Genomic DNA, 16,080 nt, shown 5'->3' with positions numbered 1-16,080 from the left:
TGCCCCCAGTCTAGTCCTGTTGTTCATATAGTGTCCCTAACTCACACCTGTACCTACTCTAAGACCTTGAGATACCCATTCTAAAATGCATCTTCCAAAAACTGACTTTTGGGAGGGGGAAGGGTAAGCTGGGACGAAGTGAGAGAGTAGCATTGACATATATACACTACCAAATGTAAAATACATAGCTAGTGGGAAGCAGCTGCATAGCACAGGGAGATTAGCTAGGTGCTTTGTGACCACCTAGAGGGGTGGGATAGGGAGGGTTGGGAGGGAGACGCAAGAGGGAGGAGATATGGGGACATATGTATATGTATAGCTGACTCACTTTGTTATACAGCAGAAACTAACACAACATTGTAAATCAATTATACTCCAACAAAGATGTTTAAAAAAAAACTCTGACTTTTGTGTATATTTATACTCACATTGAAATAAATTCCTGGGGTGGGAGGGGGCGAGGGACTCTGTTTTACTCTTACTTAGAGTTAGTTGATGCCACAATACCATGAGCAAAATAAGGAATTAATACATTTGTTAGTAAGTTCGTATTTCAAAGTCACAGAACATTTCAGAGCATAATGGTTTTTGTAATATCAGAGACAGAATGGCTTAGCACATAGCAGGTAGTTAGGGTCGCAGGCCCATGCGCAGCAAGGAAGACCCAGCGCAACCAAAAATAAACAAACACATAAAAAATAACCATTACTAAAATTTAAAAAAGAATGCAAAAATTGGTTTATACCAATTTTTAACTCAAATATAGCAGATTTTTCCCCTACCCTATTTATCTTAGTAAGACTATATACTTCTTCAGTTGACAATCCCAAAAGAAAAAAATAAGTGACATGGCTTAATTTACCTTTTTCATGAAGTACTTCCTCATGATTATGAAGCCCTTCCTTAACTTCTGTGTTATTTATTGTCCTACCAAACACTTGATATTTACTGTTTGTATTAATTGTCTTTCTCTTTACCATTGAGATTAAGAAAACGGGCTCTGAAGCTACAGTGAGTAGAGCCCAATAGCCTGGATTTTAAACCTGGCTCTGTCAACTTGCTAGCTTTGGTTATACTGTTAAGTGGTCACTCTTAGTTCCTCATTTTCCTCATTTGTAAAATGGGTCTGAGGATTAAATGAGTTAGTAATACATTTAAAGCACTTAAATTGGTATTTGACCTAGTTTTTTTTTTATTACTTGAGCTTTTATAGATTCTCTGCTGATCTGGGAACATTGCTTGATAATTGCATAGAGTCCCTGACCTTATGGAATTTACAGGCTAGTGATGCGGGAGGAAAAGAAACAGACTGCAACATAACCTGATGCGTTTAGGGGGCAAAAGAATTGGGGGGTAGTAGACAAGGAAGACAAGGAATTCAGCCTAATAGTTTTCCTTGTTGGATGCACAGTTTGTTAGTAGGATTTTCAGATTTTTGTCCATTGTCACTGATTGGAATAATTGTATGTGCCGTTCCTGGGGTAGAAGTTACTAACTGACAGCAGGTAGAGTAATCCTTCTTGTCAGCTGTGTGGGACCTGAGTGTGCATGCATTTACTCCTGGAAGAAGCCTTTATTTAGCACTTAACCACCACCATTTGCTAGCTGGAGTTCCCATCTTCCAATAGTGTAGGGTCTGACAAGTAAACCAAGTTATTGTGCTAGTTATGGTAAGAGGAGTGGAGGTATTAATGTGCAGGAAACTGGAAGTATAGGGAGATGCTTCCAGACAAATTCAGACCTGAGAAGTAAGTTGGTTGGATATACTTAGCCTTTGAAAAGTTCTTCTCTGGCTCCTAAGTCTCCATTCCTTTTCACTGAACTTAACAGAAGTATTGATCTGGTCTTGGGTTGAGGAGAAAAATTAGAATGGAGAGATTTCTTGCCCAAGTCATCCCACCCTGTCTATTGGATGTTACTCCAAGTGGAACACAGGAGTACTTTCCTGTTACTTATCAGTCTGACTGGAAATAAAGCTTTTCAACAAAGTGATATCTTGGTGTTCAGAGCCTTTGAAACAGTTACCTCCATTTTTCCGTCTCTGAGTGTACCACCTAAGAAATTATGAGATTTAAGTGTGTGGGAGTAGAGGGAGAAAAAGGAGGAGGAGGGTGATTAGAATGATTAGAATCATTATTCTCATCTAACTTTAGGATAAGCATTTTAAAAAACAGTGAATTAGGGTAAAATAACTTATATGATTGTCAGATTTTTCATTTGACAAGGAAAAGGGGTTGATATAAGTAGATGATGTCTTATGTCCACTAGGGGGTAGTGTGAACCATAAAAATTAAAATTATTTCTCACCGATTAACCCTTATTTCATTGTGAACTTGCCTTGTTTGAATTAATTTTTCTCCATGCAGTGTTTTTTTTTTAATTGCTACAAATCATTTTCAAACACAATCTTGTGACTGTAAAAACAGTAATACACATTCCCGCCATTAGTGATTCAGATGTCTGACATTACTTCTTTTTTTTTTTGGGCCGTGCTGTGAGGCTTACAGGATCTTAGTTCGCCGACCAGGGATCAAACCTGCACCCTTGGCAGTGAAAAGCCCCGAGTCCTAACCACTGGACTGCCAAGGAATTCGGTGACGTTACTTTTCATAAAGAATTTTTTGAGGGGAATATAGTGATGCTTTAAAATTTCTCTACCAAATTTTACTCACTATATGAAGTAAGTTAAATTATTCTTAATGACCTGTAAGTAAAATCATCACATAACAGGATTGTCTTGTGTTTCACTGTCCTATATGGTAGCTACCAGTCCCATGTGGAGATTGCAGTTGAAAAGTGTCTAGTTCAAATTGATATGTGCCCTAAGTATAAATTACACACTGGATTTTGAAGACTCAATATGAAAAAAGATCATAAAATACATCAATAATTTTTATATTGGTTACGTGTTGAAATGCTATTTTGAATATATTGGGTTAAATAAAATATTAAAATTAATTTTACCTTTTTCTTTTTACCACATTACTTTTAAAAAAATTAATTAATTTGTTTTATTATTTATTTGGCTGCACCGGGTCTCAGTTGCAGCACGTGGGATCTTCGTTGCTGTGTGCAGGATCTTTAGTTGCAGCATGCGAACTCTTTTTTTTTTTTTAATTTATTTATTTTTGGCTGAGTTGGGTCTTCTCTGCTGTGCGTGGGCTTTCTCTAGTTGAGGCGAGCGGGGGCTACCCTTGGTTGCCGTGCATGGGCTTCTCATTGTCGTGGCTTCTCTTGTTGCGGAGCACGGGCTTCAGTGGTTGCAGCACATGGGTGGTTGCAGCACATGGGCTCAGTAGTTGTGGCTCGAGGACTCTAGAGCACAGGCTCAGTAGTTGTGGCGCATGGGCTTAGTTGCTCCACGGCACGTAGGACCCTCCTGCACCAGTTATCGAACCCGTGTCCCCTGCATTGGCACGCAGATTCTTAACCACTGCGCCACCAGGGGAGTCCCTGATAGAGTTATTGAGTATAGTCAGATCTCAGGCGAGATGAGCTAAAAGATCCACAATTGCAGTTTTGTGTTTCAGAGAATATTCTAAATGGGGAAAACTCTAATTGCTGTACATATAATGTGTTGGGGGTATATACAGTTAATAAGTGGGACAGCTTTTCCTACATGAAAATTACCACTCTTTTTCTAAGAGTGGTTTATTATCTAAAATTTTACTGTACATAATTCATTGCCTTAAAATTTGTAAGACCTTACATTGTTTCATAGTGCACACAAATTATTACTGAACCTAAAAACAGGAAAAGTCCTAGTTAATGGAGTTTAGTTGATTGAATGTCAAGTGTTGTCATTACTGTGGTGTTATTCTGGGATTTGCTCTTTGAGTCCCAATAGATCTGTTGATAATCAGATCAATTTGATGTTATTTAAATCCTTTAAAGTATTTGTAGCATGAACTGCTATATGCATTCTGTAAGATGACATAGTTTCCTTGCGACCTAATCTTGTTGCCACTTAAATTCAAATTCATTTCTACTTTTTGTAAGCAATTTTCTAAACTAGTCTACATTACTTTCTATTCTGCATGGCCTAACCTAAGTTCTACCTGGGATTCAGTCCCAGGATTGCTTTTAAACAAATAGGATCACAAAATGCAACTACAGGTTATTGTTTTCTTTAAAAACAAACACTGTTATTTAATAAATCTTGAGACTTGTTACTGTGCTTTATTCTTACCCTAGATTCTTTTTGAGTTGGTTATAATGTGACTGTGGCCTTCTTATGTGACTTCATTTGCCAAGTCCTTTTACAGTGTTATCTCATTTGCTCTTCATAGCACCTCTGCATGAGAGGTAATGTTAACTATATAGATGAGGAAGCTGAGGCTCAGAGCAATGTAAATTACGTGCTCAAAACTGTAGTTAAGCAATGCACTAGTAATTTGAACCCATTATTTCTAGACTTGAAGAATACTTCACTGTCTTTCTGCCAAAGGATAGGATAAAACTAGAACGTGTTTCACAGTTATAACCATGTGTGAGAGTAGTAGCAGGAAGGATTTTATTTCCTACCCAGTTTTTGCCTTTTTAGGGAAAAAAATCGACAACTTCTGTGGGAGAGAATTGTTCCATTTGGTTTGGATTTTATTCTTTTTTTCCTCCTGTAATTTATGCTGTGGGTTTGGGAAATCAGTGCTGTGTAGTCAAATAATTATGCATCTGTTCATTATATCAAAATCCGTTAGGACTTGAGAGCATATAAAAACTACTTCAAAAAGTTTTCGATACCCAAGAGCTTATTCTAGAATGTGTTCTGATTAAATCTGATACTTGATCAGGCCACGTGATATGTTTAATATGTACGTTCTTTAGAAAGACTGTCTGATTTTGAGGGTGAACTGAAGATGAGGAGAATGCCCTCTCTGCCTCTGACAATGTCTACAGAGAGTGATTTTGAAGCTATTTTGGGATGTGATCTTAGAGGCCCTTCTGGAAGCTTTTTATAGCTTTGAATAGAGCTACTATTTCGTTTAACCAGGGAATGGTGTTTTGGGGCTCTTGGACCCCAGCTTTCTCTTTTTTTTCCCCCAGTCTCTCTCTCTTTATGGCTTTCTAAAAATATGAAGACCTGGGGTAAAACCAAAGGAGGATGGAGGTGAGGAGTCAAAATTCAAGGAATTTTACCATCCACTTCTTTTCTCATTCCTTCACGCCTGCTGTGCATCCTGATATCTTTACTTTTTCTCTTTTGTTCTAGTTACATGTTGGAGGACTTCCCAAGATGGGAGGCTTCTTTATTGCCTCTTGAGATTTTTAATGCTCCAAAAAATGTTTTACTTTGTTTGAATCTAAAGAATATTTTGCTGAAAGTAGTGTATATCGTTTCAGTTTTTGATTTGCCCTTGCATTGCCATGATTAAAACAAAACAAAACAAACTAGTCTTGAATTAAAGTATTAAAAGCATTACTTTAAATGAGTTTAACACATTTTGGGAAAGGATTTGATTTTGTATCTGCATCTTGTGACTATTTCAATATATAACCGTGCTGACAGAGAAATCTTTTTTTAGTATATGCACTGCAGGCTGTAGAGTGAAGTAGTGTAAGGTGTATAATTTTTCTTAAGTGAAGGCAGTGTGAATACAATATTCTCATTCATTGATTTTCATACCTAAATGTTTAGATACTGCAATGTTCTAAATGTTTTTGACTACACATACGTATTCAAAGTGTTGAAAATATATTACTAATATATAAAACTACATGTACTATTATTGTCAGTTTGTATATTGAATATTAACATTTTTCTGGCTAAATAATTTATAAATATAAATTAGATTATTTCTTCCCACACCTGAGTGGATTTTTTTTTTTTTTTTTTTTTTGCCGTACGCGGGCCTCCCACTGTTGTGGCCTCTCCCATTGCGGAGCACAGGCTCCGGATGCGCAGGCTTAGCAGCCATGGCTCACAGGCCCAGCCGCTCTGCGGCATGTGGGATCTTCCCGGACTGGGGCACGAACCCGTGTCCCCTGCATCGGGAGGTGGACTCTCAACCACCGCGCCGCCAGGGAAGCCCCTGAGTGGATTCTTTTTCTTCTTGTGATGTGCTCATCCTGCTTTGAATAACATTAATGTTAAAGATGAAATTTCTGATTGTTTATTCCTCGTTCTTTGTAACATTAGATAGATTCATAAATCAGTAAGATATTTACTGAACATCTATGGTGCCAGGCACTGTTCCAAATGCTGAGGATATAGCAGTAAATAAACACAAATCTCCCCTTCTGTGTTACTTACATTCCAAACAAAACAAGTGAGATGTAATATGTTCGGAGGCCCTGGAGATACAGTTGGTGGGGCGGGGGGAGCAGGGATAGAGGGGGAGGGTGTGGGATAGGGTGGAGTGGGGTTTGCAGATTCGATTATGGAGGCTTCACTGAGAGAAAACACATTTGAATGGAGATCTTGGGAACTGGGTGGGTGAGCTCTATAGAAAGTTGGGGGAAGAAAAGTGAGCACAAAGTACCTGAGGGAGGAGTATGCCTCGCAGGTTGAAGAACTACATAGAAGCTAGTCTGGCTGGAACAAAGCAGATGAGATGGGGGGATAGGGTGGCAGAAGCATAGCTGAAGATGGCTAAGAGATAGGTGGAATGAGGGGATCACGTAAAGCTTCTTTTGGGGGGCATTATAAGGACTTTGATTTTTAAAAGTTCTGTGGAATACAGATGGGGGTTGAGGGTCAGAAGCAGGTAGAACAAGTTAGTTGGCTGTTGAAGTCTGCCAGGTGAGAGCTGATGGTGGCTTGGATCAGAAGTGTAGCAGTGGAGTGATGAGACTTCTGTCCAATTCCGGGTAGATTTCGAAGTTCAAGCCAACAAAATTTGCTTATCAGGTTAGATGGGTGGGGTATGAAGGAAAAGGTGGATCAGTTGGAAGGATGGATTTCTGGTTAACTGACTCGAGGAGGGCTTTGAGGAGGAGCAGGTTGAGGGTGAGGAAAGGTCATGCTACGTTTGGGATGCGTATTAGACATTTAAGAGCAGCTGTTGAGCAGACAGTTATGGATAGAAGAGGCATGATTCAGGGAGATATCTGTGCAGGATATGCTTTTGGGGCTTCAGCATATATGGAGTGGATTGAGTATTTAAATTCATTGGACTGGATGAGATCACTCTGGAAGTGTGTAGGCAGAGTAGAAGACCTAGGACAGAGCCCTGGCGCACGTCAATATTGGAGTATTGGGGAGGTGGGAAGAAACTGCAAGGAGCTGCTGCCATACAAGTAGGAAGAGAGCCAGGAGAGTGTACAAGTAGGAAGAGAGCCAGCTGCAAGAAGCTGGATGAAGCCTTGCAGACCAAGGAGAGGGCAGACCAGCTGGGTAAGATATTGTGTTTAAGTCAATTAAGATGAAGATTAAGCTTTAGCCATTTGATTTTACCATGTGGGAATCATTGATGACCTCAACAAGCAGGTTGGTGGCTAGAGCCTGATTGGAGAGTTGTGTTCAAGATAGGAGGGGAGGAGAGAAATTGGAGACATGCAAGTATAGATAACTTTCAAAGAGGAGCAAAGCAATGGGGCAGTAGCTGGTGGGGGAGAGTCAGGTCAAGGTCATTTTCTCCTTTTTTGGGCGAGAAATTACAGTAAGTTTGTATAGTTTGGGGAAAGATCCAATAAAGAGGGGAAACTGATGATTCAAGAGAGGAAAGTGATGCTAGAGCAATGTCCTTGAGTAGGTGAGAAGGAGATAAGATCTAGAGGAGAGGTTGGTTTTAGCCAGTGACAGCCATTTCATCCTTAGTAACAGGAGAAAAGGTGCAGAGCACATGGGCACACACATGCGGGTTGGTATACAAATGCTACAGTGGGAACTTAAGGAGGTTTCTATTTTCTCATGAAATACAAAGCAGAGTTACCAGCCAAAAGTGAGGATGTGGATGGAGATATTGGAGGTTTGAACAGAGAGGAGGAAGGATATTACAGTTATTTAGGAGAGAGGGAGAAAGATGGAAAAGAGAACTAATGATATGAGTGCTGAGGGAGCAGGAAGGGTCCATTTGAGTCGTTGTCAATTTTAGAGACTAATCAGCGTGGTTGTGTATATTTCTCTAGCCCTGTTTAAATGCCTAGGCACTTGTACTTATTTTGTTCCATTATATTTTTCAGAGGGGAGATTTTTCAATGGCTTTAAAAACTAATTTTACTTTTTAAACAGCTTGGTTTTGGTAAAGTTTAAACAGAGCAAGTTACTTTACTTACGTAGTAATTCTAGTGTTTTTTTTTCTTCTCTTTTCCTTGAGTATAAGATCAGTTTCATTAGTCTAATTTTATTCTCAACGTATTTGTAGACATTTGTAGCTGGAATTGTATATGATGTCATCAGTATTTGCTTGCAGTTGCTTTCAGCTGATTGTGATTATTTATGTTTTTTCCTTTGAACTTTGCATTTTATTAAGCTAAATAAAAACTATTTAGGAGATTGGAGAGGTTCTTTTATGTCCAATTCCAAGAGATAAATTTTCTAACTTTTATTTTGGTGTTTAGCAAAATGATATTTGTTTCACAAATGTGTTATGTTTTTCTGTTGTAGGAAACCCAGCGTTTGCTGGCAGAGCCAGTTCCCGGCATTAAAGCAGAACCAGATGAGAGCAACGCCCGTTATTTTCATGTGGTCATTGCTGGCCCTCAGGATTCCCCCTTTGAGGGAGGGACTTTTAAACTTGAACTATTCCTTCCGGAAGAATACCCAATGGCAGCCCCTAAAGTACGTTTCATGACCAAAATTTATCATCCTAATGTAGACAAGTTGGGAAGAATATGTTTAGATATTTTGAAAGGTAAGTGTTATCTTTATCATTATATGCTATTAAGATTTCACCTTTTTCTCTTAAGCATTCCCTTTTGAGAATCTGAATATTGTAATCTTACCTTATATAATATAAAGACCACAGAACTCTGTAGGAGGGAAATGCAGCAGTTCTGTGGCTGTTTTTTTCATGCTTGGTCATTCTGGGCCTGTTACCTTCGTAGATAAGTGGTCCCCAGCACTGCAGATCCGCACAGTTCTGCTATCGATCCAGGCTTTGTTAAGTGCTCCCAATCCAGATGATCCATTAGCAAATGATGTAGCGGAGCAGTGGAAGACCAACGAAGCCCAAGCCATAGAAACAGGTATTTAATATTCATTCTCCTTCACACCACTTCCACTTTAAAAAACAACCTGTACCTTTTTTCGGGGTGGGGGGTTGGGCGGGGGCTGCACTGTGCTCAGCTTGCCAGATCTTAGTTCCTGGGCCTAAGATCTCCTGGGCAGTGAGAGCACTGAGTCCTAACCACTAGAGCGCCAGGGAATTCCCCTGTACCACCGTCTTAAAAACATCATTTAGAGTCTTAACAAGAAAAAGAAAAAGTACATTAAAAGGAAAAAAATCAAATCTTTCTTATAGTATGTAAATAACCTCTTAACAAAAGATGTTCAAACGCCATCTTATAGCCTGCTACATGACTCCCAAATTTAAAGAGGAACTGTAATTGGGAGATCTTGGACTCTTGCATAACTACACATGATTTAACAAATACCTGAGTGCCTGCCATTCATCTAGCAATACTTAAAGATAATGGAAGACCTTTAAGCTTCTTTGAGCTGTTTTTGCAATCTGTTTGATTAAACTATGTGTCAGTTTTTAGTTAGGGAGTTTGAAATCAGTAAGCTTCTTGCTACAGATTTTAACATAATTAATGAGGAGGATTATATGTCTAGAAATGAAGGAGACAAAAGAAGACAGCTCTTTTCATCCTGTTGAATTTTGTAGAACTTTAAAATTCTATTGTAGTGTTTTGGTAATTAGACACATACACAATCTTTCTGCCCTGATCCAGATTATAGAAAATGGCATGAATTTAAGGGATTACAGCATGCTGTTTCCATAATTAACTTAATACTGTTTGTTTACTTTTTATAGAGTTTGGAAAGAAACATATTGAAGTAAGTAAAGTAATAATTGCATGTTTGTTTTTGTCTGCAGCTAGAGCATGGACTAGGCTATATGCCATGAATAATATTTAAATCGATCCGATCGTCAAGTGTGCATCACTTCTCTTGTTCTGCCAAGACTTCTTCCTTTTTTGTTTGCATTTAATGGACACAGTCTTAGAAACATTACAGAATAAAAGCCCAGACATCTTCAGTCCTTTGGTGATTAAATGCACATTAGCAAATCTGTCTTGTCCTGATTCACTGTTGTAAAGCATGAGCAGAGGCTAGAAGTGTCATCTGGATTGTTGCGAAACGTTTAAAAGCAGTGGCCTTTCTCTGCTTTTATTCATTTCCCCATCATGGTTTGAGTATAAAGCACTGTGAATGAAGGTAGTTGTCAGGGTTAGCTGCAGGGGTGTGGGTGTTTTTCTTTATTATTATTTTTTTGGTGGTGGGGGGAAGGTAGTTTTATTTTAATTTTATGGGCTCCTTTCCCCCTTTTTATGGTGATCTGATTGCATTGGTTAAAAGCAGCTAACCAGCTCTTTAGAATATGCTCTCTAGCCAAGTCTAACTTTATTTAGACACTGTAGATGGACAAGCTTGATTGTTTGAACCAAAATGGGAACATTAAACAAACATCACAGCCCTCACTAATAACATTGTGACTTTGCTGTCAAGTGTAGAATCCTCCCTTCAAGAAAAAGCTTGTGACCATTTTGTATGGCTTGTCTGGAAACTTCTGTAAATCTTATGTTTTAGTAAAATATTTTTTTGTTATTCTACTTTGCCTTTGTACAGTTTATTTTACTGTGTTTATTTCATTTTTCCCAATGTGACAATCGTATTTAAAAATTAAAACTGATGGAACATTCTCTTTTGGTCTTCAACGTCTAACAAATTGAATGGCGAGAGGAGGATTTTGCCAGTTTCTTTTCACTAATGCAAAATTTGTGTTAAGATATATCACTGAATGGAGTATTTATAAGCTGGCCCTGAGCATGCCTAAAGCATCAGTATGTGACATTTTTTACCTCCTAGAAATTTGAAATAAATGTGTTTGTGTTGTCTGATTAGTTAGATGATCATTGGTGTCTTGCCACAATGTTTGAAAATTACTGTAGAGGAGAGAGAGTCACAGCACAGCCACACTCGTGACTGGCTTTATGTGGGACTTTCACATGTGCCACATTTGTGTCTGGCATTTGCTTTATGACTTTGCTCTTAGTTCTTGTCTCAGAACTTCACGTGTGACCACTGGTGTGTGTTATTAGGAAACACCAATCTGATAATCACTTGGGGTTTGCTCAGGCCATTTATGAGTCTTTCTTACAGACCTGCTGAGCAAATCTCAAGCAGCCAGCTTGCATAAGTGTCTTCAGAAAGGTTTCTCCCTTAGAGGGCATCATATCCTCAATTAATGATTCTTACTGTCATCCCTCTAATATTTGCTACGGGAGCTCCTTTTATTCTTTAATTTGATAATCAACTCTTTTTTCTGCATTGACAGAGTTCCTCCCCCACAAAACTGTTCTTTCCCACCCTTCCATATCTAATTCCTGATTCTTGTTATTTTTAAGACATAAATGTAGTCAGTCATAAGTATGTAAATGTTAACCTGTGGGTTGGAACCTTTGTCTCTTGCAGTTTAAGGTAATGGATATTGTAGCCCATCTGAATTTTCCCCCCTCTTATTCTCGTAACTTCTGGAGTTTTTTCAGAATGTGGTGTATTTTATTGTGCTCCTATGTAAGATGAAGAATTATCTATTAAAATTACATTTTCAACATACAAAAGTTTTTGATGACTGGTAACTGATATCCTTCCAAATAAATGCATTGCTTGGAAACAAATGCTAGTTTAACTCAGAATAAAATTGTTCATAACCCTGATATTGTAAATTTAAAGACTTAACAGCAGTTGTCATTTATAACAATTCTTGAGCTGTTTAGAAGTTGTCTTGCCACTAAGGAAACTGAATCTCATTCTGGGGCCAAAATGAGTGAACACTTCAAGCAGTTAAATAGAGATCAGCTTTATTTATTGCAGATGGCACTACTCATGATGATAGCTAGTATTACATAGTGATTTACAAGTTATAAAATTCCAGATTTAAATCTGTTGCTCTACAAAATGTATCTAAAATAGGCCTCTGAGTTTTTGAGTTATAGAAATACAGAAATGAAATAATTCACTGTTTTTATTTCAAATACATGAATTCCTAATTTCATGGCATCATGGTTTTTTCCTTTGTAATTTTGATAAGAGTCCCCATTGTTTTGGTAATACTTCCTTTCTCAACCAGTGAGATGAAACAAGAACCAGTGTGTTGAGCTTTCTTAGGATTTAAGGGGCTCTGGAAGAGTCCAAGATAAGAGTTCGAAAACTGAGAGCTACATCTGGCTTTGGGGCCTATTTTCCTTGGCCCACACAGTGTGGTTGGTTAAAACATTTTGAATTCAGTGCCAACGTTTAAAAAAATCAGGAGACTCACATGAAAATCCAGAATTCTGGTAACTTGAATAATCTGAAGTTCTGGCAGCAGCAGACATGACCTGGCTTATGTAGGGTACCTTCTGGGAGGAGCTGAGTAGCAGCCATCCTAAGAAGAGCTTGTCATTCTTCTTTTAATTCAGTGACTCTCCAGCTGGTTAGAGTCCTCTCCCAGCCCACCTGCTCCTTTATGTAGTTCTTCTTGCTCGTCAGTCTTTGACTTTGTAACTACTAAGCTTATGGACACAGTTATTCGTCAAGTAAGAGTGCCTAATATGTGCCCAACACTGTACTAGTTGGGGATGATTAGGTGTATGAGACTGGCATGGGACGTTCCTTTGTGGACCTTCTAATCTAATGGGGGAGGGGGGCATGGACAAAGAGCAGTTTCCACTCTGATGGAGAAGGGAAGTAAGCACTTGGGAGGGGCCGCTCTTCTGGATTCAACACCTCCAGGCTGGGGAACAGCATGCGCAAAGCCCTGCGAGAGGAAAAGAATCTGAATATATTGATAAGTGCTTCTTGAAAGTCAACTCTGCCCATTCAGAAGCTTTTCTGAAATCCTGAGGTATTAATAGGAGCTTCGTTTTTCATGTGATTTTTAAATTTTGTTGTCTCCTTTGCTGTGATTTGCTTCCACACTAGTTTAGTCTTGGTCCTCTCAGAGGCTGTCTAATGAGATCTCAGATTTGAAATTATGTAGAACTTAAACTCTGTTCTACACCAAGAACACACTTTTAATACAGTTTCAGAGCATTTAAAAATAAATCAATACACAGCAGCCATAGGTGCTATGGTTTAGCACTATTAAAGGAGAGTGTGGCGGGGAAATCTGGTATCCTTTAAGACATAAACACAATTTTAGCTAAATGGAACTAAATGGTATCATGGGAATGATAGGAATCGGCTTTATTTTTCTATTTGATGGTTCAGGAATCTTTTGGCTACTTACTCTAGCCACATCAACTTTTTGTTAGTTGCAGTAGCAAAGGTTTAAAAATATAGCCTTACCTACAAAAGGTGGCAAAAAAAAAAATGCCGTGATTATAGGGCAGCTAATTCAACAGTCTATTTAAAAAAAATATTTCATTGGAATAATGTATTTTGGGGCTGGGGGCAACATTTCATTTAGCTATTTAGCATGCTGCTTAGTTTAAGAAATATCAGGGGTTTATTTTTAAATGACTTGATCACAAAAGCAAAATATGTTGACTGTAATAACTTGAAATATTAAGAATAAAAATCTGTACTCCACCATCCAGACTGGTGATACTTTGTTTCCTTAACCAAATCCCCTACCCCCTGAGTTAATTTCCATTTTTATCATTGAGGTTGGAAATTGGGAGGATTTGTTCCAAGAGTTGGCTTTGCTACAGCTTTATGTTACAAATTGGACAGGTTCCCATTGGCTGCAAAACTGGGAGTTGGACTAAAGTTTTTCCTGTTAAGTATGGAACTCAACATGAGGAGTCTGGGTCCTCCCTTCTCCCTGCAATTTCACCTTTGCTACCCTTTAGCTGATCTCATTTCGTATGTGCCAGTTGGCGTAGCATTTCGAAAGCGTATGAATGCAGACTTGCTAACCAAGCTGAGCCGCTGTGGACTTGATGTAGTTGTTTCTGGTTGGTTGGAGAAGCATATGGTAATTGTCTGAATATTTAGACCATTTTAGACCTTCCTTGTCTCGTAGCAGAGTAACTGAAATCCCATGATCTCGTAGACGTACATTTTATGGTGCTCATTAAGGAGCTTTAACATTGCTCTGCTAAGCATTTTTACCTATGGGACAAAAAAAGTTTTAGAAATTATGAAAGATTTGATAACTCAGGTTCCTATCATGTGGAATAACTAGCACATTTCCACTTTACATATTCCTGATCCATATTCACCCACCATGTGACTCCTTTTGAAATAGTTCATGATCTAGATTAGTAAATCCCAATAACTCTTGTTTCATTATAACCTAGCAAGTTTACAAAGTATTCTGGCTTAGGTTCAACAGTAGACTACTCAAGACGACTTACTCAGAACTGTCAAAAGCAGGTTAGACACGATATGTTGGTTACACTAAATTTGAACTTGGTGCTGTTTTCCTTATGTTTTGGCAGGAAGCATCAGGACTGTGAGTAACCAAAAGAGTAGGGCCAAATTCTTGTAATCCGTGTTTTTTCATTCTGAAACGGTAAATATTTTGGGCTCTGCAGGCCATGAGTCTGTCTCGATTACTGAACTCTGCCAGTGTGGTGAGAAAGCATCCATAGACGATTTTAAACAAATGGGCATGCTGTGCTCTTCTCTAACAAAACTTTAATTTTCACATGTCACAAGGTATTTTTTTTCCAACCACTAGAAATGTAAAAAACATTCCAAGTTTGTGGACTATACAAAAAACAGGCTGGGGACTCCATTTGGTCTGTAGGCTGAATTAACCCCTACCTCCTTGGCAGTGATTGATTATTCCACTGCTCTTGTGTTAGAACCGACGGAGATGTCTCTCCTCGCCCTTTTAAAAAGTGATACGGGGCTTCCTTGGTGGCGCAGTGGTTGAGAATCTGCCTGCTAATGCAGGGGACACGGGTTCGAGCCCTGGTCTGGGAAGATCCCACATGCCGCAGAGCAGCTGGGCCCATGAGCCACAACTACTGAGCCTGCGCGTCTGGAGCCTGTGCTCCACAACAAGAGAGGCTGCAATAATGAGGGGCCCGCGCCCCACGATGAAGAGTGGCCGCCGCTTGCCACAACTAGAGAAAGCCCTCGCACAGAAATGAAGACCCAACACAGCCAAAAAAAACACAAATAAGCCAAGCATTTGAAGCCCTTTAAAAAAAAAAAAAAAGTGATACGTTACTGTTACTCCAATAATGGAAAAGATTTGTGGTGCAGATTTCCTTTTTCTGCTTTGATAGTAATATATATTTTGATAAGTTATATACAGGTTGGGCACTTATAAAACCCAGTTTTTTCATTTGAGATTATTGAACATTTTCACACTGAAAATTTCTCAGAACGTTCACTTAAAAACTATACAGGATTTTATTTTTTTGGCTGCGCCTCTCGGTATGCAGGATCTTAGTTCCCCAACCAGGGATCGAACCCGTGCCCCCTGAAGTAGAAGTGCAGAATCTTAACCACTGGACTGCTAGGGAAGTCCCTATACAGGATTTTTAAAGGAAATCTGAAATCTGTACAGGCTCCTTTAAAAAATGTGACCTTAACAGGTAATGCTGTATTGTTTTTCAATTAGCATTACTGAAAGGACCTCCATCTGTGGCAGCACATTTCTTTGGTAGCTGTATAGTGTCTATCAAGTAGATGACCATAATTTAACCCCCAGTTTGTACATTTAAATTGATGCCAGTTTTATAAATAATGCAATACACATCTTTGACCATATTTTGATTTTGCAACTTGTTGAAGTATTTTTGTTGACTAGATTCCCAGAAGTGGAATTGGTGAAAGGGCTATATGCATTTAAAATTTTGATAGTTACTACTACTGTTGCTCTCAAAAAGGCCATACCAGTTTACTCTGCATCCTTAACCTGAATGCCATTTTTATGTCTAATATTCCATTATATGGATATATTACTAGTTAACCATTACCCCTTTGGGCCTGGGCATTTTATTTCCATGTCTCACCACTTTGGTTGCCTTACC

General features: G+C 38.8%; 1 protein-coding gene across 1 annotated transcript in view; it reads left to right on the top strand.

Annotated features, from left to right (window-relative positions):
• UBE2N (ubiquitin conjugating enzyme E2 N) overlaps nucleotides 1-11,728 on the top strand; it is a 35,168-nt gene extending 23,440 nt beyond the window's left edge. Inside the window, exons 2-4 of the mRNA XM_029206082.1 lie at nucleotides 8,546-8,792; nucleotides 8,986-9,126; nucleotides 9,981-11,728. Of these exons, the coding sequence (XP_029061915.1) occupies nucleotides 8,546-8,792; nucleotides 8,986-9,126; nucleotides 9,981-10,021 (429 nt within the window). The 3' untranslated portion in view covers nucleotides 10,022-11,728. The remainder of the gene's footprint in view (nucleotides 1-8,545; nucleotides 8,793-8,985; nucleotides 9,127-9,980) is intronic.
• Nucleotides 11,729-16,080: the final 4,352 nt, after the last annotated feature.

The sequence above is a fragment of the Monodon monoceros genome, unplaced genomic scaffold (genome assembly GCF_005190385.1).
Source record: "Monodon monoceros isolate NGI ecotype Baffin Bay Population unplaced genomic scaffold, NGI_Narwhal_1 Super_Scaffold_6, whole genome shotgun sequence".
NCBI classification, from domain to species: domain Eukaryota; kingdom Metazoa; phylum Chordata; class Mammalia; order Artiodactyla; family Monodontidae; genus Monodon; species Monodon monoceros.
The sequence above is the reverse complement of the archived record's forward strand: the minus strand, read 5'-3'. Positions and strand labels throughout refer to the sequence as shown.